General features: G+C 42.6%; 1 protein-coding gene across 3 annotated transcripts in view; it reads left to right on the forward strand.

Moving 5' to 3' along the window:
* The window catches only part of LOC140476902 (protein spire homolog 1-like), a 202643-nt gene that overhangs the window by 160419 nt on the left and 17506 nt on the right, over positions 1-24718 (forward strand). For 2 of the 3 annotated variants that reach the window (XM_072569814.1, XM_072569815.1), the window contains 3 exons: positions 9087-9177; positions 12584-12726; positions 22385-22522. In XM_072569814.1, coding sequence (XP_072425915.1) covers positions 9087-9177; positions 12584-12726; positions 22385-22522 — 372 coding nt within the window. Of the gene's footprint in view, positions 1-9086; positions 9178-12583; positions 12727-17164; positions 17508-22384; positions 22523-24718 lie in introns of those variants that run through there. The other variant, XM_072569816.1, reaches the window with a different exon arrangement.

Below are 24718 nucleotides of genomic sequence, written 5' to 3' on the forward strand. Positions count from 1 at the left end.
GTACAGAGAACACCGAACGGAGAATTCACCACAAAGGTCTACAGGAAAGCCACACACACAGACCAAGTCCTAAACTAGGAAAGCAACCACCCCAACACACACAAACGAAGTTGCATCAGGACACTATTCAAAAGGGCCACAACACACTGCAGCACACCAGAACTACAAAAAGAGGAAGAGGAACAGCTATACAAAGTATTCGCCAAAAACGGATACCCTCGCAATTTCATCAACAGATGCCTAAGGGAAAGACAACGGAATGAGGACATGCCGCAACCCAAAGGACTAGCCACACTACCATACATCAGGAGCATTTCTGAACTGACAGCCAGACTACTGCGACCACTAGGACTCATAACAGCACACAAACCAACAGCCACGCTCAGACAACAACTCACCAGAACGAAGGACCCGATACCCAACATGAGCGAAACCAATGTAGTGTACAAAATCCCATGCAAGGACTGCACAAAACACTACATAGGACAAACAGGAAGACAGTTAACGATCCGTATACACGAACACCAACTAGCCACGAAACGACACGACCAGTTATCCTTAGTAGCCACACACACAGTCGACAAGCAACATGAATTCGACTGGGACAACACTACCATTATAGGGCAAGCCAAACAGAACAGCCAGGGAATTCCTAGAGGCATGGCACTCATCCACAGACTCTATCAACAAACACATCGACCTTGACCCAATATACCAGCCACTACAGTGGACAGCTCGAACTGACAACCGGAAGCGGCAGAGACAGGCCACTATAAATGCCGGAGGAAACATCATAGAAGCGCTTCACAGGAGGCACCCAAGCACTGAGGATGTCACCTAGACAGGGGACGAAATGTTTGCAAGACAAATTCCCAGCTCGGTGAACAGAACCACAACAACGAGCACCCGAGCTACAAATCTTCTCCCAAACTTTGAATAGCCAATTCACCTAACCTGCACATTTTTGGACTGTGGGAGAAAACCCACTCAGACACAGGGAGAATGTGCAAACTCCACACAGACAGTTGCCTGAGATTAGATTAGATTACTTACAGTGTGGAAACAGGCCCTTCAGCCCAACAAGTCCACACCGACCCGCAACCCACCCATTCCCCAACATTGACCCCTTTACCTAACACTATGGGCAATTTAGCATGACCAATTCACCTAACCTGCACATCTTTGGACTGTGGGAGGAAACCGGAGCACCCGGAGGAAACCCACGCAGACACAGGGAGAATGTGCAAACTCCACACAGTCAGTCGCCTGAGTCAGGAATTGAACCCGGGTCTCTGGCGCTGTGAGGCAGCAGTGCTAACCACTGTGCCACCGTGCCACCCATAAAAGTCAGTTCAGAAACTACAACACTACAATGGCTGGGAATTGAACCCGGGTCAACTGCTTGGAAGGCAGCTATGCTCACCACTATACCACCATCACCCTGCCAGCTATAATTAAATGCACCTGTTCCCTGACCGGGAATCGAACCTGGGCCACAGGGGCGAACGCGCTGTTTAAGCATTGTGTGAATTTTAATTAGACATCACCCAATTTAAGTCAAGGTGATGAGTAATGGTACGTAACCTTCAATGTGTTGTGATTATGAAAACCTACTTGTTTATCATTGGCCTGAAGTTCACATTCTCAGATAGACCAGTCATACAGACTATACAATGGAACCGTTCAAATTTGTTGGGTAGACATAATAACATGAACAGTGCTGCTCTGGGAGAGTTTTCAAGGCATTCTGATGTGTTTGTTTTTCTAAAATGCCTTCTTCGTGTCTTATGCTCAGATCATCTGATGTATGCAGTGTATCTGTGTCACCAATTCTGAATGTCAGTGCAGTTTTCAATTGTTCAATTGTTTGTCGTTTGACTAGTGTGTGTGCCTGTTTGTGGTCTGCTGTTAGTTAAATCTGTGTGTTCAACTGGAGAAACATTAACTAAACTGAAAGCCAGAAGCAGTCAGTTGCAAATATGAGAGAGTTTTAAAGTTCCCGTTTGGACTTGGAAGCATATAGAGATGGCATTGTAGTTTCTGAAGTATAAAACATAAATGTCAAGGTCCATGCTTTGTGACTAAAATGTTGACGCAGTGTGCCTTTATTTATTTTTCATCTGGGTTAAGTGAAGATGGTGTGTTTATGTGTGGTCAACAGATGCTGGCCATCTTGGTCTTGGGTGACCAGCTCCACTTGTGTGGGAGCTGCTGACTTTGTTAGATCTCACTCTCCCATAGGCCAGCTGTCTCCAGCCTCGGGCTATGAAGTGGGTTCTTTGACTGTAGCGTAATGAAAATAGAGACAATAGAATAGAATAGAAATTTATTGTGACGTGTACTCTTATTTGAAAAGTTTTATAAGTCACCCCGCCACAGCACCTACACTAATGGCAGAATTCAGAGATAATAATTTTAAGAAAGTAAAATGAAGGCAAAGTTCATCACAGTTCAGTTAACGGCTCCCGGGCTCAGGAAAAGCCATAAGGAACAATGGAATATCTTGAAGATGCAGCCTGGATGATATCGCCTTTCTGGAATAAAACCGCCATTCCGGGATAATGCCACCACTCCAGGATCATAGCACCATTCCAGAATGATGCCACCATTCCAGAATGAAACCACCACACCAGGATGACGCCACCATTCTGGGATAATGCCGCCATTCCAGGATGATACCAACTCTCCAGGATGATGCCACCATTCTGGGATAGTGCTGCCATTCCAGGATGATGCTGTCGTTCCGGGATGACATCGCCACTCCGGGATGATGCTGTCACTCAGGGGTGATGCAGCCATTCCAGGATAATACCACTATGCTGGGCCGCTGGAATACCTTGAAGCTGAAGATGAAGAAGACCTTCACATGGGGAAGGGACCTGCACTCCGGGTCAAGACCACCATGCCGTGCTGAGACCACCACACCACTTCTCCTCCTGGGGCCTGGTTGCAGACCTGGAGCTTTGGCCCAGACTGCAAGTCCAGGGGGAATCAGCCTTGGGCCCATTCCTCACTCACCGAGAGACCCCGGCTGGGGTGAAGCCGCATCCAGCGTGTTGCTGCCATTGGAGGCCTCCTCCTTCACACGGTCACCCTCCAGACTTAAATGAAAAGGAAAAGAAAAGAGAAAAATGAAAAGAAAAGAAAAGAAAAAGAACTCAGTAAAAAAAAGGAAAGAAGAGAAGGAAAGCTGACAGGAGCAGGCGATCCCCAGGCTCAGCTCAGCTACTCTGCCACCATCTTGATGTAATGGATAGAGAGAGAGAGAGAATCCCATCATGGAATTGTTCCTGACTCTATACTGGGTCAGCTGAACCTGGTTTTTCAAAATTAGAGCTGAACTGGTGAACAACAATCTTGGACAATGCTGTCAGTTGTGCTGTGCTGGTTATTCACACTCCACTCCACGCACACTGTAATGCAGAATCTATGATGAGACTCAAGTAAGGGGCTGAAGGAGTGTGATACTGTCAGAGGTGCTGCCTTTCGGATGTTCTGAATCCCTCAGGCCTCATTTCTGATCATCTTCTCTGCAGCCCTTTGTTGCCCATTTTAACCCTATAATTGTGGCATAAAATAACACTCTCTCACTTCAGATCTGTGTTCACTGGGAAAGACACAAGCAATCTCCCAGAGGTAACAGTGGCTGAAGGACCCGAACTGAAGGGAATTTATATTTGCCGGGAATTGGTGTTGGAGAGACTGTTAGGTCTGAAGGTTGATAAGTCCCCGGGGCCTGATGGTCTACATTCCAGGGTACTGAAGGAGGTGGCTCGAGAAATCGTGGATGCGTTGGTGATTATTTTCCAGAGTTCGATAGATTCAGGATCAGTTCTTGCGGATTGGAGGGTGGCTAATGTTGTACCACTTTTTAAGAAAGGAGCGAGAGACAAAGCAGGAAATTATAGACCAGTTACTCTGACCTCAGTGGTGGGAAAGATGCTGGAGTCTATTATAAAGGATGAAATTATGACACATCAGGATAGCAGTAACAGGATAGGTCAGAGTCAGCATGGATTTATAAAGGGGAAATCATGCTTGACTAATCTTCTGGAATTTTTTGAGAATGTAACTCTGAAGATGGACAAGGGAGATCCAGTGGATGTAGTGTACCTGGACTTTCAGAAAGCCTTTGACAAATCGGAGGTTAGTGAGCAAAATTAGGGCGCATGGTATTGGGGGCAAAGTACTGACTTGGATTGAAAATTGGTTGGCTGACAGGAAACAAAGAGTAGTGATAAACAGCTCCCTTTCGAATGGCAGACGGTGACCAGTGGGGTACCGCAGGGATCAGTGCTGGGACCGCAGCTTTTTACAATGTATATTAATGATATAGAAGATGGTATTAATAATAACATTAGCAAATTTGCTGATGATACAAAGCTGGGTGGCAGGGTGAAATGTGAGGAGGATGTTAGGAGATTACAGGGTGACCGGGATAGGTTAGGTTGTGGACAGATGCATGGCAGATGCAGTTTAATGTGGATAAATGTACGGTTATCCACTTTGGTGGCAAGAACAGGAAGGCAGATTACTACCTAAATAGAGTCAAGTTTGGTAAAGGGGCAGTACAAAGAGATCTGGGTGTTCTTGTACACCAGTCAATGAAGATAAGCATGCAGGTACAGCAGGTAGTGAAGAAAGCTAATAGCATGCTGGCCTTCAAGAGGGATTGGGTATAGAAGCAAAGAGGTTCTTCTGCAGCTGTACAGGGCCCTGGTGAGACCGCACCTGGAGTACTGTGTGCAGTTCTGGTTTCCAAATTTGAGGAAAGACATTCTGGCTATTGAGGGAGTGCAGCGTAGGTTCACAAGGTCAATTCCTGGAATGGTGGGACTATCTTATGTTGAAAGATTGGAGCGACTGGGCTTGTATACCCTTGAGTTTAGAAGACTGAGAGGGGATCTGATTGAGACATATAAGATTATTAAAGGATTGGACACTCTGGAGGCAGGAAACATGTTTCCGCTGATGGGTGAGTCCCGAACCAGAGGACACAGCTTAAAAATAAGGGGTGGGCCATTTAGGACAGAGATGAGGAGAAACTTCTTCACCCAGAGAGTGGTGGGTATATGGAATGCTCTGCCCCAGAAGGCAGTGAAGGCCCAGTCTCTGGATTTGTTTAAGAAACAGTTGGATAGAGCTCTCAAGGATAGTGGAATCAAGGGTTATGGAGATAAGGCAGGAACAGGATACTGATTGAGGATTATCAGCCATGACCATAATGAATGGTAGTGCAGGTTTGAATGGCAGAATGGCTTACTCCTGCACTTATTGTCTATTGTCTATTATTTATGACTAGCCAGCAGAACACTGAAATACCACAATAAAAAATAGTTTACAAACATAACTGACATTTGAATCAAATTTTATTTAATTTGTTCAGGGGATGTGGGCATTGCTGCCTGGGCCAGTATTTATTACCCATCCCTAATTGCCCTGAGCTGCCTTCTTGAACTGCTGCAGTCCTTGAGGTGTACGGCATCCACAGCACTGTTAAAGGGGACCTTGACCCAGCAACAGCAATATAGTTCCAAGCCGGAAATAAAAACAGAGTGCTGGAGAATCTCAGAAAATCTGTCAGCGAGAGAAAAACAGAGTTAATGTCTTGAATTTGATATGATTTTTTTTCAGAATGGTCAACACTAATCCTAGAATCCCTACAGTGCAGCAAGAGACCATTCAGCTGATTGAGTCCACACTGACCCTCTGAAGAGCATTCCAACCAGACCCAACCCCCTGCCCTGTCCCTGTAATCCTGCATTTCCCATGGCCAATCTACCTAACCTGCACATCTTTAGACTGTGGGAGGAAACTGGAGCATCCAGATGAAACCCACGCAAACATCATGTAAACTCCACAGACAGTCACCTGAGGCTGGAATCAAACCCAAGTCCCTGACACTGTGAGGTAGCAGTGCTAACCATTAAACCACCGTACCACATATTAATCCTTTCTTTTAGTGCTTTTACCATTGAAGAGACTATATCTATATCCAAAATGCTAAGCATCTTTTGTCTTGATAAATGATACTTAGGTGTGTATTTCCAGTATTTTTCATTTGCTTTCTGTAATTGATATAATTTTAGCAATTAAGAAAATAACATCCTTTCCTCTATACAGATTGCCACCTAGTGGCCAATGTATGAATGAATAAACCTTATCATCTTCAGCTCCAAAAGCAGGTTAACCCACAGCAACACTATCTCCATGGAGGGTCGGGGTCAAGGAGACAGGTCCAAATCCATCCCAATCCGAAACCCGGCTGCCCAACCAACTGAGTCCCCAAGGAATCAGAGTTGCTTTGGCTTGTGTAGTCTGTAATAATAGAGACTGCACTTTCCATCAGAACTGATCAGGAGCCACTCCCACCAGCCTGGGATTTGGAAGGATTTAAATAGAACATAGAACATTACAGCGCAGTACAGGTCCTTCGGCCCTCAATGTTGCGCCAACCCGTGAAACCAATCTGAAGCCCATCTAACTTACACTATTCCACTCTTGTCCATATGCCTATCCAATGACCATTGAAATGCTCTTTAAGTTGGCGAATCTACTACCGTTGCAGGCAGTACATTCCACGCCCCTACTACTCTTGGAGTAAAGAAACTACCTCTGACATCTGTCCTACATCTATCACTCCTCAATTTAAAGCGATATCTCCTCTTGCTAACCATTGCCATCGAGGAAAAAGGTTCTCCCTGTCCACCCTATCTAACCCGCTGATTATCTTATATGTCTCAATTAAGTCACCTCCAAACCTTCTTCTCCTTTATGAAAACAGCCTCAGATTCTTCAGCCTTTCCTCATAAGACCTTCCTTCCATACCAGGCAACATCCTAGTGAATCTCCTCTGAACCTTTTCCAAAGTTTCCACATCCTTCCTATAATGTGGTGACCAGAACTGTTCACAATACTTCAAATGTGGCCGCACCAGAGTTTTGCATAGCTGCAGTATAATTTCATAGTTCCGAAACTCTATCCCTCTACCAATCAAAGCTAACACACCATATGCCTTGTTAACAATCCTATCTACCTGGGTGGCAACTTTCAAGGATCTATGTACCTGGACACCATGATCTCTCTGCTCATCTACACTACCAAGAATCTTACCATTAGCCCAGTACTCTGCATTCCTGTTACTCCTTCCAAAATGAATCGCCTCACATGTTTCCACATTAAACTCCATTTGCTACCTCTCAGCCCAGCTCTGCAGCTTATCTATGTCTCTCTGTAACCTACAACATCCTTCGTCATTATTTACAACGCCACCGACTTTAGTGTCATCTGTAAATTTACTAACCCATTCTTCCATGCCCTCATCCAGGTCATTTATAAAAATGACAAACAATAGAGCCAAAACAGATCCTTGCGGTACCCCACGAGTAACTGAACTGCAGGATTATTATTTCCCATCAACCACCACTTCTTTCAGTTAGCCAATTTCTGATCTAAATCACCCTCAATCCTGTGCCTCTGTATTTTGTGCAATAGCCGACCTTATCAAACGCCTTACTGAAATAACTATTGATATTCAACCAGTTGATCATGCTCTGAATGCACCAAGTCCCAGACTGACACTTGTAACTGGCTCAGAGGCTGGGACACTGCCCAATGTGTCATAAGACCCCACAATAAACTTTCTGCTGGCTTTCATTCCTGAGGAAGCACAGCTGCAACTGAATGGAACGCAACAGAGACAAACTTGTATTTGTATAGCACCTTTAACACAGTAAGGTGGCCCAAAGCGCTCTATGGGAGCGTTATCGAGAACAAAATATGATACTAGGCCACACAAGGAGATGCTAGAGCAAATGATCAGCGATGACTGAGAGTGAGGTTTAAGGAAAGAAGGAATTCCAGAGAATTGACTCTTGGGAACTGAACTATCATCATTACAGTCACAGAAATTACTGGAGAAACTCAACAGGTCTGGCAGCATTTGTGGCTTATTGGACTTGAACCATAACTCTGCTTCACTCTCCACAGGTGCTGCCAGACCTGCTGAGATTCTCCACTTTCTGTTTGTGTTTCAGATCGTCAGTGTCTGCAGTTATTTTTTGATTTATCAGCTTTACTGATTGTTTTATATTCCAAATGTTCTTATTTGAAATTAAAATATGATAGAATTTAAACTGCTTGATAATTGAGTTATCCACAAATTGTTGTTTCCCAGGCACTGAAGGTTAGATTGGAAGGCTGGTATTTCCTGAAACATGGAAGGTTAAGGAGTGAATCAATAAATCTTAAATTTTGAAAATGTTAAGTTTAAAGCAACTTTAAATTTGGAGAAAAGCTTTTCAGGAACTCTCTCCCTAAAAAAGTTGCAATTGCTTGCTGAATTAAGAATTTCTAATATGAGATCGACAGATTGATGTTAGTCAAGGAATATGAAGCAATGGTAGTAGGTGATTGGAGTTGGGATACAGACTTGCCATGACTTCATTGAATGCAGGAGCAGTGTAGAGGGGCTGAATGGCCTGTTCCTAATCCTGTGTTTCCTTTCCAAATTTTCATTGCTGAGTGTAGGTGTACCTCGAGTCTGAAGAGGGTGGCTCCCTTTGCCAAGGATGATCATGAAGACTTTTGTTGTTAGATTGACATTTTTGCGAAGAAGACATTAGCCACCAGGGGTTTGTAAAGTAGTTCAACTCAAAATAAAGTCTGAATTAATTGTTGTTACTGTATTCACATTCATCTGCCACCCTTAGGCTCATCAAAGACAATCATCCTCGCCTGCAAAGGATTAGTCTGTATACACACAAAAGCAAAACTTGTTATAAAAACTCAACGGGTCAGGCAGCATCTGTGGAGAGAAAGTAGAGTTAATGTTTCAAGTCCAACGACCCTTCTTCAGAAATGTTCATCCTGCTTTCTCTCCACAGATGCTATCAGACTTACTGAGTTTTTCCAGCAATTTCTGCTTTTGTTTCTGATTTTTAGCAACCATGGTTCTTTGGGATTTTTTGAATTGTCTGTATACACACATTTGATTGACAATAACAGTGCTGTGCAGTTCAGATACCAACCAGCATGTAGCTTCCACTTGCATTTCAACATTTGGCCGTTTTTTTTTTCTTCAAAAGGAGGAGAGGATTAAGATGTTGAGGAGCAGTTCCAGTGGATCAACATTTAAAGTGGAAGACAGCTCCCCGGACACTCCAAATGGCAAAAAGAGTAAGTAAGATGGAATCTGTCCACACGCACTGAGTCACAGCAGAAAACTCCATGGAAGCAAGGTCACATGGTTTAATGAGCTGAACCTTCATTAATTAATCAACACAGAGCAGGGAGCTGGTGGGTAAAGAGTCACAGTCATAGAGTCATAGAGATGTACAGCATGGAAACAGACCCTTTGGTCCAACCCATCCATGCTGACCAGATATCCCAACCCAATCTAGTCCCACCTGCCAACGCCCGGCCCATATCCCTCCAAACCCTTCCTATTCATATACCCATCCAAATGCCTCTTAAATGTCGCAATTGTACCAGCCTCCACCACTTCCTCTGGCAGCTCATTCCATACACGTACCACCCTCTGCGTGAAATAGTTGCCCCTTAGGTCTCTTTTATATCTTTCCCCTCTCACCCTAAACCTATGCCCTCTAGTTCTGGACTCCCCGACCCCAGGGAAAAGACTTTGCCTATTTACCCTATCCATGCCCCTCATGGATAGGGTAAATCTCTGTAAAGTCACCCCTCAGCCTCTGAAGCTCCAGGGAAAACAGCCCCAGCCTGTTCAGCCTCTCCCTGCAGCTCAAATCCTCCAACCCTGGCAACATCCTTGTAAATCTTTTCTGAACCCTTTCAAGTTTAACAACATCTTTCCAATTGGAAGGAGACCAGAATTGCACGCAATATTCCAACAGTGGCCTAACCATTGTCCCGTTCAACCGCAACATGACCTCCCAACTCCAGTACTCAATACTCTGACCAATAAAGGAAAGCATACCAAACGCCTTCTTCACTATCCTATCTACCTGCAACTCCACTTTCAAGGAGGTATGAACCTGCACTCCAAGGTCTCTTTGTTCAGCAACACTTCCTAGGACCTTACCATTAAATGTATAAGTCCTGCTAAGATTTGCTTTCCCAAAATGCAGCACCTCATATTTATCTGAATTAAGCTCCATCTGCTACTTCTCAGCCTAGAGACCCATCTGATCAAGATCCTGTTGTAATCTGAGGGAACTCTCTTCACTGTCCACTACACCTCCAATTTTGGTGTCATCTGCAAACTTACTAACTGTACCTCTTATGCTCGCATCCAAATCATTTATGTAAATGACAAAAAGTAGAGGACCCAGCACCGATCCTTGTGGCACTTCACTGGTCACAGACCTCCAGTCTGAAAAACAACCCTCCACCACCATCCTCTGTCTTCTAGTTCTGTATCCAAATGGCTAGTTCTCCCTGTATTCCATGAGATCTAACCTTGCTAATCAGTCTCCCATGGGGAACCTTGTCGAACGCCTTACTAAAGTCCATATAGATCACATCTACCTCTCTGCCCGGATCAATCCTCTTTGTTAATTCTTCAAAAAACTCAATCAAGTTTGTGAGACATGATTTCCCATGCACCAAGACATGTTGACGATCCCTAATCAGTCTTTGCCTTTCCAAATACATGTACATCCTGTCCCTCAGGATTCCCTCCAACAACTTGCCCACCACCGAGGTCAGGCTCACTGGTCTATAGTTCCCTGGCTTGTCCTTACCACATTTCTTAAACAGTGGTTGCACCAGCAGGCAGTGAGTTTCCACTTGGGGGTAGAGGATTTGTGGATAGGACACAGAGGGAAGAGCAGGAAGGGAAGAGGCAACTGGGTGGCCTGCTAGCCCCAAAAGCTGGAGTTTCTGAGGCCTGGGAGTGAAATTTGAGGGTCTTGATGGTGAGGAACGTCAAGGTCTGAATCAGGGAATTGGAGGCCAGAGGATGAAGCTGGAGGCCTACTAACTCTAGTTTGATGGCTTCCTGAAGGTTCAATGACGTAGTTTACTTCCTCCAACCACCCAATGAGATCAACCAGCTTTTCCCTTTATCTGCAATATTTTTATATCCTGCCATGGCAGTTGCTCTCTGCCAGGTCCTGGAGATTAAGCTCGGTGGCTCAGTGGTTAGCACTGATGCCTCACAATGCCAGGGACCCGGGTTCAATTCTCGCCTCGGGCAACCGTCTGTGCGGAGTTTGCACATTCTCCCCGTGTCTGCGTGGGTTTCCTCCGGGTGCTCCAGTTTCCTCTCACAGTCCAAAAGATGTGCCCGTTAGGTAAATTGGCCATGCTAAATTGCCCCTAGTGTTAGGTGCCGGGGAATGGGTCTGGGTGGGTTGTTCTTCGGAGGGTCGGTGTGGACTTGTTGGGCCGAAGGGCCTGTTTCCACACTGTAGGGAATCTAATCTAATCTAATCTAATCTTCCAGATTCCAGGGCAATCCTGAAGGATTGGAAATTCTACCAGGAAAAAGAGGAAGGAGGTGGATTGGAGTAGATTGGAAGGGGAGGTTGCGGGGGCTTTGTGGCATCAGTGGTTTGGGGATGTTGTGGGAAGTGGGGGGGGAGGTGAAGGCCAATGGTGAGGAATGGGGATCCTGGGGGTGCTGTATCCAATAGGAAGACCTAAAAGTGCTCACCTCCTGTATCCAACAAATCCTGACTTCGATGAAGCAGTTAGCAAACCCAAATTGAAGCCAGAAACTAGATGACATTGGGGGTTTGACCTTATTTAGCTGCTTTCTGAGTGGTGCCTTTAAAACTGAGAATAATTATGGTGAGGTGTGTTTGAATCAGGAGATTGATTCCCCCCACACCCCAAACCCCACCAGGTTTAGGTTAAAATACCTCCCAGTATTTTCACAAATTTAAGGACAAATAAATGGAACTCAGAGACAAGTGATACTCAGAGACACTATGTATGCAGAGGAACTGCAAGGATTTGCTTCTGAATAGCTGCAGTGGATTTCAAAACTGAAGTTTCTTCCTCTGAAAAATCAACATTATATCAGAACATAGAAACAAGTTAGTTTACCCACTCCAGCATGTTAATAAAAAAGCTTGCATTTACATAGCACCTTTCACATGCAAGATGTTACAGAGTACACCCCAGCTCATTAAGCATTTTTAAAAGCAGAGGAAGGAACACAGATGCCAAGTTGTGCACAGCAAGCTCCCACAAAGAGCCTGGGGGTAAATGACCAGATGATCTGTTTGAGTGATTAGTTGAGGGACAGATGAGGAAGTCTTGGTTTCCGATATTTTTATTGCTCCTTAATTGTGGAAACTGTATCTAAGGAGCAGCAGCTGCATCTGATGATCAAATTGAGAGATTGGGGCACCCCAGGATTTGTGGATTTTTGGGTTTAAAGGAAATCAAACTCTTAGGTAAGATAGGGTAAGAAAGAAAAGTTGAAGTCAAAGATCAGCCATGATATTGAAAGGTGGCCAATCCTGTTCCTGATTCATGGAATCTCTTATTGAGTTCTCGATGCTCCTGGTTCCTTCAGCCTTATTGTAAGGGTTGATAAATAATGTGCTCGATTAAATATGGCATCTCCATTTTTTTGCACTTGTTTTTGAATCCATAGCTCCTCCAATGTTCCTGCCCATCTCCTCAACTCCACAACCTGAGCGAAGGAAGCAACCTCAGAGGCGACACTCCATTGAGAAGGAAACGCCAACCAATGTGCGTCAGTTTCTTCCTCCATCTCGGCAGAGTTCCAAGTCTCTGGTAAGTATAACGTGATGGAAAATTGTGCTCAGATTCCAGTGGCATTTCCCCTACTTGAGATGATTACATAGATCCCTGCAGGGCCAAAACACTTAAAAAAAGATATTTGAATTTCTAGTATGTTCACACATCAAGATGACATGTTTTTAGACATTTACTGTAACTATCAAACTAAAAGCATCATTGAATAGCCACTAATTAGGAGCCATTTTATACTTCAAATTATTGAAACGATCCTGCTGTTGATTTTTAGAATGACTGACAATCTGATATATGGTTAAACTTTACTCTAGCCTTTAAATGGAATCAATCAAAAGCCATTCTCTGCTCCACTGGTCTCTTCCTTTTTCCTTTTCCAATTGGGTGTCTTCCTATTTCAGGACTGAAGTTGATGATAAAGATTATCCTGCAGATTCTTTCCTCTAGTCAAAGCTGGTGAATCTTGCAACCTTCTATAAATTCATTCTAACTTTGTTTCTTCAATCTGAGCATGGACTTTTGCATGGTGAATGATAAAGCCCATCTTTTTTTGCTTCAGATGCAGGACTTACCACCTCTTTGTCTTCTCTCTCTGTCACACACAGTCTGCAGACTATTTCTGTCAGACACAGTGCTATCTTAGAAAATTCCATGAATTGGTATTGCAAGAGGTTGCTTTGGACTAAGGCAATGTGAATCATCTAAGCCTTGTATCCAGGCAGAAATGCTGAATAGCTAGTTCTCAATGTTATTCTATCTTAGCATTAAATGGGCAGCTCAAAGTGTAAAATTTAAAAAGTGAAAATTGTGGAGAAACTCAGCAGGTATGGCAGTGTCTGTGGAGAGAGAAACAACATTAATGCTTCAAGTACAATGCGACTGTTCTTCAGAAGACATACTGCCAGACCTGCTGAGTTTCTCCAGTATTTTTCTCTCTTTCTATTTCAGATTTCCAGTATCTGCTGTATTATATGTTTATTACCTTCGCTTAAAGAATAACCTGTCAATTACACCTGATATTCCTAATACTTGCTTGTAAAATCTAGAGACTTAACAACTGGATTTTCACAAACTTTTGAAAATGGTGGTGGGACCCAGAGGCGGGAGTTGTCCATCACATTTTTAGCAGCAGACTAGGGAACAGGATGTGATTCACACAACCAGGAAACCGAAACTAAACAGGGTTATTTGAACTTAGTGATGAGTTTGTTGGTTTGTGAGCTCTAGCTCAGAGGGGTGTGTTGAATTGTTGAAATAAATGTCAATCTTCTTAAAACGTCTGTTTAAGGGTCATATTCTGAAATTTTTAAAATTGAAATCCTTGTGGTTTAAAGTTACTGTGAGTTTAAAAAAAAAGTATAATGTACCTTTTGAAAGGTTATTTGGCATAGATTAGAAAAAATATCATCTGTTTGTGCAATTTAAGAGTTCATTGTTGATATTTCCTAAGGACTGTCATTATGTTCTAATGAATGCTTAGCTGAATTTTAAAAAAACACTATTATCTCAGGAGATTTCTAACTCATTCCTGGGAACAGGCATTACTGGCTCGGTCAGCATTTATTGCCCATCCCTAATTGCCCAGAAGGCAGTTAAGAGTCACTGTGGGTCTGGAGTCACATGTAGGCCAGATGAGCTAATGACGGCTGTTTCGTTCCCTAAAGACCATTAGTGAACCAGATGGGTTTTTCCTGACAATCAATAATGGTTTCACAGTCATTTTTAGACTCTTAATTGCAGACTTTTAATTGAATTTGAATTCCATCACCTGCCATAGTGAGATTTTAAAATCAGATCCAATAGTTTAATTGATCGTTAAGGAGACCATGAAAGGATTAGTAGTCTTTAATGCAGGGCCTGAATAGAAATTTGTGTTTAACATTTGAGATTTAAAAACTTTGAAATAGTTTCATGTAAGGGATTCTTTTTAATATCAAGTGCATATCAGGGAGAGCCATATGAGGTTATTGGGAGTTTTCAGACATGGTGGGCTGAAGGGCCTTTTTCCATGCTGTACTGTTCTATGTCTTATGTCCACATGGCTCCTGATGCTGGATACTGCGTGAGTGGCTTCAGGATCTAAGGGATGAATAAGAATATCAGCTGGCCTGGAGTGATAGGTTGGAAAATCCATGTATCAGGATTCCTGAGGCTAAGAGTCCTGTTTAGATTAGATTCCCTACAGTGTGGAAACAGGCCCTTCAGCCCAACAAGTCCACACCAACTCTCTGAAGAGTAACCCGCCCAGACCCATTTCCCTCTGACTAATGCACCTAACATTATGGGCAAATTAGTATGGCCAATTCATCAGACCTGCACATTTTTGGATTTTGGAAGGAAACCCACGCAGACACAGGGAGAATGTGCAAACTCCACAAAGACAGTCGCCCGAGGCTAGAATCGAACCTGGGTCCCTGGTGCTGTGAGGCAACAGTACTAACCACTGAGCCACCGTGCCGCCAACTGTTCTCGCATTTAAAATTGCAGCAGCCCCTTGCTGACTCTACTAAGCAGTTTCCCACTCAATACATGCTCTTCATTAAATTCTGTTGCAAATCTGGAGCAGATGGAAGGGAGAAAGCTGGAATGTAGATACAACTGGTAATAAGAAAGACACATGGAATTTTGGCATTTATTGCTAAAGGAATAGTGTACAAAAGTAGGGAAGAGTTGCTGTAACTATATAATGCATCAGTGAGACTATACCTGGAAGATTGCTTACAGTTTTGGCCTCATTACTTGAGGAGGGATGTAGTTGTATTGGAAGAAGTTCAGAGGAGGGTCACCAGATTGATTCCAGAGGTGAGAGGTTTGTCTTTTGAGGAGAGGTTAAGCATTTGTCTTGACTTTAGTAGAATAAAGGAGATCAATTGAGGTAAATAAGATGCCAAAGGAGTTTGGCAAAGTAGATGAAGGGAGGAGGTTTCCTCACACACACAAATCTAGGATGAGAGGTCATGTTTTCGGATAAGGAGTAGAAGCTTTCAAACAGAAAAAAGAAGAAATTACTGCTCTCAAAGAGTTGTGAATCTATGGAATTCACTATCCCAGACCATGGTGCATGCTGGAACACTAAGTAAATTTAAAGAAGAGATAGACAGATTTTTAATTAGGAACAGATTAAAGGGTTATGGGAAGTGGAGTTGAGGCCTAGAGGTGAACAGCCATGATTTTATTAAATGGTGGAGCAGGCTTGAGGGGCTGAATTGCCTGCTCCTACTCCTAGTTCTTATGTTCTTTATTGGAATATATGGAGTGGATATAAAAAGGAGGGTGGTGAAATGGGCACAAATTTGGCAGTTGGAGCCCATTTTGTGAAGGAAATCAAGGATTGAGAGCAAGTGCTGAAAGAAGTGGATAGTTGTGAATGAGGGCTTTAGTTAGACTGGGAAGTGAAGATTATTCCTTGTGAGTAGTCAATGTTTAAGACAAGATTCAATAAATAGAGCTGCTTCCATTCACTTGGTCATTTCCAGACTCACCTTACAGCACTTGCTTCAACTTTGCCTATAGTGCTGCTAGATCATTTTCTAATTCAAGTTCAGATATCCAGCAACCACAGTAATTTGGTTTAGTTTTACCAGTTGGGTTATGCTGGGAGTTGCTGCCTCTTACTGTCACACCCACTGGTCACACCTAGTGTAGGTTATCAGCCTCATGGTTGGGTGGGAATGGGCTGGAGGGAGTGAGATCTCTGGAGTCCCTCTGTCTACCAGTGACAGAATCATGGGGGATTTTCCAGTCTCTCCAGGTCCCAATTAGCAATGCTGCCACCCTAGTTTGACACCTAAAGTTTGGGTTGAGCTCCTCAGAACAGCATAGGAGACCCAACATGGAGTGTGAGTGGAATGCAGAGTTTAATCACCCTTGCACACAAATCTAAGAGCAGTCAGCTACTTTTCATTCGATCTACTCACTGAGAGGGAGCCTACCACAAGCAGCAGGCATCATTTATTTCCATTGACTTCAAAGACAAAATCACCACAATATGTTCATCTGTTGGTGGTGTACTTTAAAGGAATCTTTGGTCAGCACTAAGAGTCAGATAGTGCTGTGGGACCTCCTAGATTCACTTAAACTGACAGAGCATGTGTCACCTTAAATTCACCTGAGGTGGGTCTTGGGCCTACAGCACTGGGGCCTAGAGGCATGATTGCTGATAACTGAACCAGGCCAACAGTGCAAGTAACTGGGGACAATCAGACACATAGCCAGTGCAAACCTTGTGCAAGTTTCTGCTAATTTCAGAGATGTTCTTAAAGTCTCTGTCAAAGTTTCAATCCCTCCGTGCTTTCTTAAATTCATTAGAAATGGTCAAGACCAATCCAGGTTGACTTCATTATTCCTGATGCTGAAATGTACGGCTTTGGTTGGCAATAGAATTGCAGTTTGTTTGTTTGTGGTTCCGACGGAGATTCCCCATGCAAGTTTCCATTGTAACCATCTATGTGTTGTCCAGGTGTCCAGGCTAAGCAGTTTATTACCTCGGATGAGCCACCGACTGTTTATCCCAAGCATGCAAACAGTCTCCATGCTCAATTCTTGCCCGCTGGAAGCCGCCATGTTTGGTTTGGTGGGGGCTGTGTATTTTCTGTGTGAGGGAGTCTTTACCAGCAGGTGGAAAACACCAAAGGTTTGCTGTTTCATCGTTTCTGAAATATTCCTCTTCAATAACCAAACTGGATCACTGTCGCTTTCCTACCAACAGCAATGCCAGATTGCATTACTAAGATTGCTACTATCTGCTTTGATGGTTCCATTTCTGATTGACACTGATTTAATTTTTTCTTTGCTTTTTTAACTTTTTGGAGGGCGAGATGATGGTATCTAACATTAGCCATTTCTCAAATGTATTTGCTTGAAGTGCCAGTGTGTCAAGAAACATGAAGCAATTATTGAATTCGCTACCTCCACCTTATTGCCGCTATCTCTGTTTGGGTTTCTCATGTAAATTGGAATAAGGTGATGAACCCCTAATGACTAGGTTTTGTTAATCTCAAAGACAGTGATGTTCTTCTCGTTGAAAGGATAAATTGGAAATGTTTGGGTTAAATCTCCCTTTTTTTGCATTGAAATTAGTTGAGTGGAAGAAATCTCAGTTCTTTAATGCTTTAATGTTAAAGTGTTGAAGTGCTGAAGTGCAAATATTTTGAGGCCTACAGCCACATTCACAATTTGAAACTTGATTTCTCGCCCTCCTGTTAATGGGCAAAGAAATTAAACACTAATCAACATGGGGAAATGATGTGTGAGCACATTGTATGATATCTTTATGGCAATGTTTTCTTTGTGTGATTTGTCAATCTGTAATGTTTCTTTTCAATCCTCTGCCTTTCTACATGTGGACTATTCACATTTTCAACATAATATTTATCAAATGGAGTTTGTTGCACTGGCTTTATTTAATGGCAGGTTGGAGGATCTTGTGTGGGTTATCAAAACTATGTGTTAATTCTCTTTGCAGCACTTCTTGTGGGTTTAAAGGAGCATAAATGCTTCCTGTAAGCCCAATAAGCTAACAGTGAGCAACCACATACTCACATTCACTCACATTTACTCTCACTCTCACTCATGCAAACACACATTCACTCACGCCCACTCTCACACTCAGACACACTCTAATTATCTCTCACACACACACATGCTTTCACAGTCACACTCACACAAACACACACTCTCACTCTCGCACTCCTCACACAGAAATACATACATAAAAATGGCCTCACTCACAAGAGCAGTGACCTTGTGAAATAGTTTGTGTTCAAGTCTGACTCTCGGCAATTGGTGCTAAACCGAAGCTGTACTCTCGGACATGCCATCTTTCATTGTTAAACAAAGACTCAGTCTGCCGTCTCAGGTGAACATCAAAGATTCCCAGGCACTGTTTCAAAAAAGAGCAGGGAAGTTATTCCCCATGCCCTGATCAATATGTATCCCTCAGGTGACACCACTTCCTGTGTACCATGTTCCTACATTACAACAATAACTACACCTCAAACAACAAAGACGAGCAAGACAAGCTGGCGTATCCAGCCATGTCCACATTTCCTTGGACAAATACAAAAATAAACACTTCATTGACTGTAAACTATTTTGAGACATGTAATGGTCATGCAAAGTGCCATATTAACGCAAGTCTTTCAGACTTCCTACCTGAAAGGCAATCAGCCTGCCTTGGGTGTATAAAAACAAAATTAATAGTTAAAAAGTACCCAAGTCTAAGTTTCTCAATCTCACAACAGCGTCTCCAGATCCTTCTCCACTTCAGGTTTCACATCTGAGCTAAAGTCCAGGGAAAAGTTTCTGATAGAAATGCATGGGACCCATTTTCTTTTCCCTTTTTGGTAAACTTACCAATCATCTTGAAGAGTAGGTACTAAGGAGCTGTGTTATCTACACTGGCAGCACACAGTACAAGGTAAAATCTGTCCAGCCCCTTCAGTTTCTAAAAAAAAAAGACCAGGTAAATGTATCTGCTGGAGAATGGTGATGAATCAGGTTTGTCAAAGTTCCAGGATTGTTCTGCGGTTTCCACTAGTTAAAGATGGATCTCGTAGACAATGCAAGAGCAAATCAGCAGCAAAATCATTCCATTGTTTAAAAAAAGGTTCTGTTTTCATCTCACACTTAGGGCTGACTGCACATTCGGGAACCAGTCAATCAGGTAATAAGGAGCCTATTCTCTTCCATATTGGTACAGGAAGACCACCAATAGGAATATCAGGGTGGGGCACTTGACAGTAGGAGACCAAGTGGTGAATTGTCCTTCCAGAGTTGATGGAGAGGAGGGAAGGTGCTGCTCCACAGAGAGGATCATTCTGAGGCCACTTCTGCATCTGACTGACGCAAAGCAGCTTTGGGCTTTGGTTTTGTTGACTAGAGGATATGTAGAAAAGGGCAGGAGATTGGCAATAGGGTGTAGAAATGATGCAAGCATGGTGGGGTATCTAGCCTTCATCTACACTGTAACGATTCAGTGATACCCCAGACCTGTTCACAGAGAAAATGTGAGGACTTTTTATTTACAGATCATCAGGCAAGATATCATGGTAAATATTGTAAGCAGAGTTAGCAGCAGTACTTTCCAGGGTGGACAGAGTTTTCCACTTGTTACATCTTCATTCTTGTCTCTTACCTTTGTCATCCCTACCTGCCCCGTCCTCTTCCATTTGCTATATCCAAGCTCAGCAGTTATCCCCCCTCCAGCAGTGCTGGGCAGTTTCATGATACATTTGTTATTATGTGAAAAAATACATTTTATTTAAGAATCAAAGTTCTCAGAAAAATGTAAAATGCAATTCGAATATTTATAAGAAGAGTGTTGTCAAAACTTGCCTTCTTATACACATCAGGTCAGATACAGGAATGCCAAATTTCAAATGACTGTAATAAGTTGTACTAAAGGAATTTTTTAAAAAGTGCTGATTTGCTGGCAAATCAACTCTTATCAAAGATAATCAATCAAGCTCCGAGCATGACTTAGTATGCTTGCTGGAAGTGATAAACCTTCATACACAGAGACCATCCTCTGCAAACAGAAGGAATGTGTTCAAGCTTTTGTTACACCTCACTTTGGGAAGACACTGGAAATCAAGCCCTACTATTTCCAGATTTGTCAAAAAAGTTTTACTTGTCTTTTAGACCCAAGCTGACAGGAAGCTGGGAGCGGGTTTCTGTACTTAAATTACAGAACCTATGGCTCCTTGAGCTTCCTTCTTCTTGGTACTTGGATTTGCTTGTAGGAGGCACAAGGCAACTTGTTCACAACTTATAAAGTCTCTAATTGGTTAAGAGCCACAGCTTATAGCAACTGATGAGGGAAAATAAATTGACTTTCTTTAGGTTTGAATTTTTTTTAAACTACAGAGAGGACAGCTCCTTCCTTTCTGGAGGTTTGATGGCTTATGACCCAAATAGTCGCATCCATAAGTTGTGCAGCTACCAGGGAACCAATCACATTGTTGTTGGCAGGCATATGTTGCCCAACGAAGCTCCCTCCTTGCAATCTCCTCCCCACTCCACCTTGTCTGTAGTAACTTCCTGCACTGCTTGAACAAACAGCAGTGTAAAGATGAGTGTCCGGTAACTTGCACTAATCCTTTCCACACTCCTTATTTTTAAAACATTCCTTTTCCCATTTCAGGCCACAATCCAAAGCACAAATAGATATGTTCTTTGTCCCTTGACCCTGTTTTATATTGCCTCAGTAATTGGAAAGCCTATAGTTCCCCATTGGCTTTCACGTAGCAATGCCTCAAGCTCTGAATATCCTCCCTAAACCTCTCTACCACCATCTCACTTTTTTCATCTAAGAAACTGATTTAAAATCTAACTCTTATCCAAGCTTTTGGTCATCTGACCTAATACCTTCTTAAATGGCTTAATATTAAACCTGGTTAAAATCTTTGGGTGAAGTTCCCTGAAACAACTTAGTACGTTACAGGTGCCATATAAATATTAGTTATTGTGATGTATTATTAGCTGCAGAAGACTGTGGTAGGAATCAAGGAAAGTTATAAACAATTCCAATTAGAATTGTGAAATATTACTTAATTCTCACCTGCATTCTAGAATTTATATAGTAGGTTGATGCTGATGTAGTGATAATGTGGCTAGACCAGCAATCCGGAACTCCAGGCTAATGTTCTAGGGCAGTGGGTTTGAATCCCATTGCGGTATACGGTCAGATTTGAATTAGATAAAGGACTGTTATGATGTAGTGTTTGTGTCCCTACCTCCAAGTTCGGGGGCCCCTGCACAGGTCCCAGCCTTTCAAAGACACATCTCTGAACAGGTTGAATATGAAAATATCCATAATTGGTAGCTGGGCCAAGGGAGCCAATCCATGCAAAAGCTTATTTTACCCTGACCCATTGTAAATGTAGGTGCTCAAATGAAAACTGCTCCCACTATATTTTTTAAAAAGCCCAGTATGTTCAGGTGGTTAGAATAATGAAGAATAGAGCTAAAAGTTTCAGCGTCTTCTGAAATGCCAGCTCTGCAGTGAAGTAAAACTTGATTTAAAAGAACAAGGCTGATCTTATGTTTACATCATATAAAGACCACTCTTACTGTGTTTGGTCCCTATTACATATAAATAGATTCAAGTCTGACTCTCGGCAGCTTTTTTCCTGTTGTTATTGGACTTTTGAAAAGACCTCTCAAATGTTACTTCAGATCTGTCTCTCTGCACCTTTTCTGTGGCTGTAACACTATTCTACACTCTGTTCTGCTACTCTGATGCACTTTGTAATATATGATTCACCTCTGTAGCATGCAAAACAATACTTTTTACTATCTCTCAGTACATGTGACAATCAATCTTCAATCTATTATTAAGGCACAGAAATTTGGGAAGGTAGCTGACGCTGTGCGTAAACTCCATATTGAACATTAGAAAAACTTTTAATGTATTCAAATGTGTTCTTCAAATCTTTTAAAAATCTGCTAAAGTTTCCAAACTGTTTTGCTTGTGGTTGTGTTTGTGTACATGTATGTGTTCTCCTTTGAGATAACGAGTGGTGCCCACGTACCTGTTATCCACCTGTCCTGATCTTATTCTTGAATGACTTATGTTTCTGAAAAATGAATTACAAGCCAATGAAACTAACTGAAATACTGGAATGTTAATGGGAACCTGAATGGTTGGCAACTCATTTGGACATTTGTGTTGTTGCAGGAGGAGTTCTGTTACCCTGTGGAGTGTCTGGCACTGACTGTGGAGGAAGTGATGCACATCCGACAGGTCTTGGTGAAAGCAGAACTAGAAAAGTACCAGCAGTACAAGGATGTCTACACTGCTCTGAAGAAAGGAAAGGTTTGTTTTGAACAAATTGGTTTCCACCAGGTTGGTAATTAGAATCGTAGAGATGTGCAGTGTAGAAACAGACCCTTCTGTCCAACTTGTCTTTGCCTAGATATCCTAGATTAATTTAGTTCTATTTGCCACCATACCCTCTAAATCCTTCCTATTCATATACATATCAAGATGCTTTTTGAATCTTGTACTTATACCAGCCTCCACCACTTTCTCATGCTCTGTGTGAAAACATTGCCACTTAAGTCCCTTTTATATCTTTCCCCCTCACCTTAAACTAGGCCCTCTACTTTTGGACTCCCCCAACTCAGGGAAAATAACCTAGCACATTTACCCTATCCACGCCCCTCACGATTTTATTAACATCTATAAGGTCACCCCTCAGCCTCTGAAGCTCCAGAGAAAACAGCCCCAAACTATTTAGCTTCTCTCTATAGCTCAAACCATCCAATCCTGGCAACATCCTTGTAAATCTTTTCTGAAACCTTTCAAGTTTTATTCTTCATGATGACTTCATGAGCATATATTTCACAGTAGTGTTTTTTTTTAAAACATGCTGCTTATTATTTTTTATCCTGCTGTCAAGCCTTTATTTTCACTGTAGGAAGGTGAGGTTAACTAGCCCATCAGTTAGACATCATGGTCTAGATATTGGATTAATACAGGGGGCTGGGAGGCTGTCAGACTTGGTGGCTCACCCACCATGTTTAAATAAATACTTAAGGGCATTGGAGCATGTTAGAAGTTCAATTGTCTTCAAAGTTACTGTCGGGCCTTTGTTGCCCAGTGGTAGTGTCCTGACCACTGGTTCAAGTCCCACCTGCTCCAGCGGCATGGCTCAGACCTAAGATCAGCCGGCCCTTTGATTGGCGGTGGGATGTCGTCCTTCCCAGGGAGCTCTCTCAGCAGCTAACAAATCACAAGATGGTCGCGAAATGCATCCAGGCCTCTTGCAAACAGCCAAGATGTGATTATCCCAGATTTTGGGTCCCACCATTTGACCAATATGAAGGGATGCAATTCTTTAAGAAGACCGGTAGCAGGAGAAAGTACAGCAGATCAATTGGAGAAAGGAATGTCAATGATCTCAAGGTCAAGAACCAATTCCACTTCCTGGAAATACGTGCGAAATTTGGGGTGGGAAATGTGGCTCTAGATTTGGTCAAGGACCCACAGATCCCACATCCAGTGACACAGAATTTCCTAGGTGAACAGACATATTCGTTAGCCAGTGACTTCCAATGATGATTGCCTGGGTCCACTTTATATTCTAAAATTGGAGAGAAAAGAGATTCAGTATTCTGTCATCTTCTGAGCGCCCTTGGGAGGGAAAGTGAGATAATGTTTCCCAATGCTTTCAGATGTGGACATTCAGTCACTTCCTCATGGATACCTAAAAATCAGATCAAAAATCAAGTGATTACAACTTCAGTAGAGGAAGTACTCATCACCAGAATTCAGCATCACTATCATATGTTCATCATTTCAAAAAATAAATGTGAAATACTTTAGTTCCCTAAAAGTTACATGCAATTAACTAGAGTGTTTAAGTATTCCATGCAATATTTGAGCACCTGCAGATATTTCCTCCCTTTTTCATGCGTCACAATACAGTAACTCAGAAACTTTTCATGCTGCAAAAAAACATTCTATTAATAAATATTATGTGGCAGAAGTTACTGAAGAAGTGACTGGTTTCATTGCTGAAGCTATTATTTTGGCTGTCTGTGTCTAGTCATAAGGAGGCTGTTAAATCAGCCTCAAACAGAGTAGTTTTACTGAAATCTAACCAGAAAGTGAGAGTGATGATTGAGCTGAAACAATTAACTTGTGACATTGACTCGTGGGTAAAGCAGGGACCAGTAAATCTTGAGTAAAGCTTAGTGTACACTTCATATAGCAGAGAGATCTAATGGGAAGGTACTGAACTAATAACCCAGGGCCCCAGGCTAATATGGGTTCAAACCCCTCCATAGTAGATGGTATTCATGATTTGGAGATGCCGGTGTTGTACTGAGGTGTACAAAGTTAAGAATCGCACAACATCAACTACCTTATGTAGGAGCAGTGCCCCGAAAGCTAGTGCTTCCAAATAAACTTGTTGGACTATAACCTGGGTGTTGTGTGATTTTTAACATAGCAGATGGTAGCATTCACATCCATAAAAAGTTTGTCTAATGGTGAACATGTAACAAT

This window comes from Chiloscyllium punctatum, chromosome 5 (assembly GCF_047496795.1).
Source record: "Chiloscyllium punctatum isolate Juve2018m chromosome 5, sChiPun1.3, whole genome shotgun sequence".
NCBI lineage: Eukaryota > Metazoa > Chordata > Chondrichthyes > Orectolobiformes > Hemiscylliidae > Chiloscyllium > Chiloscyllium punctatum.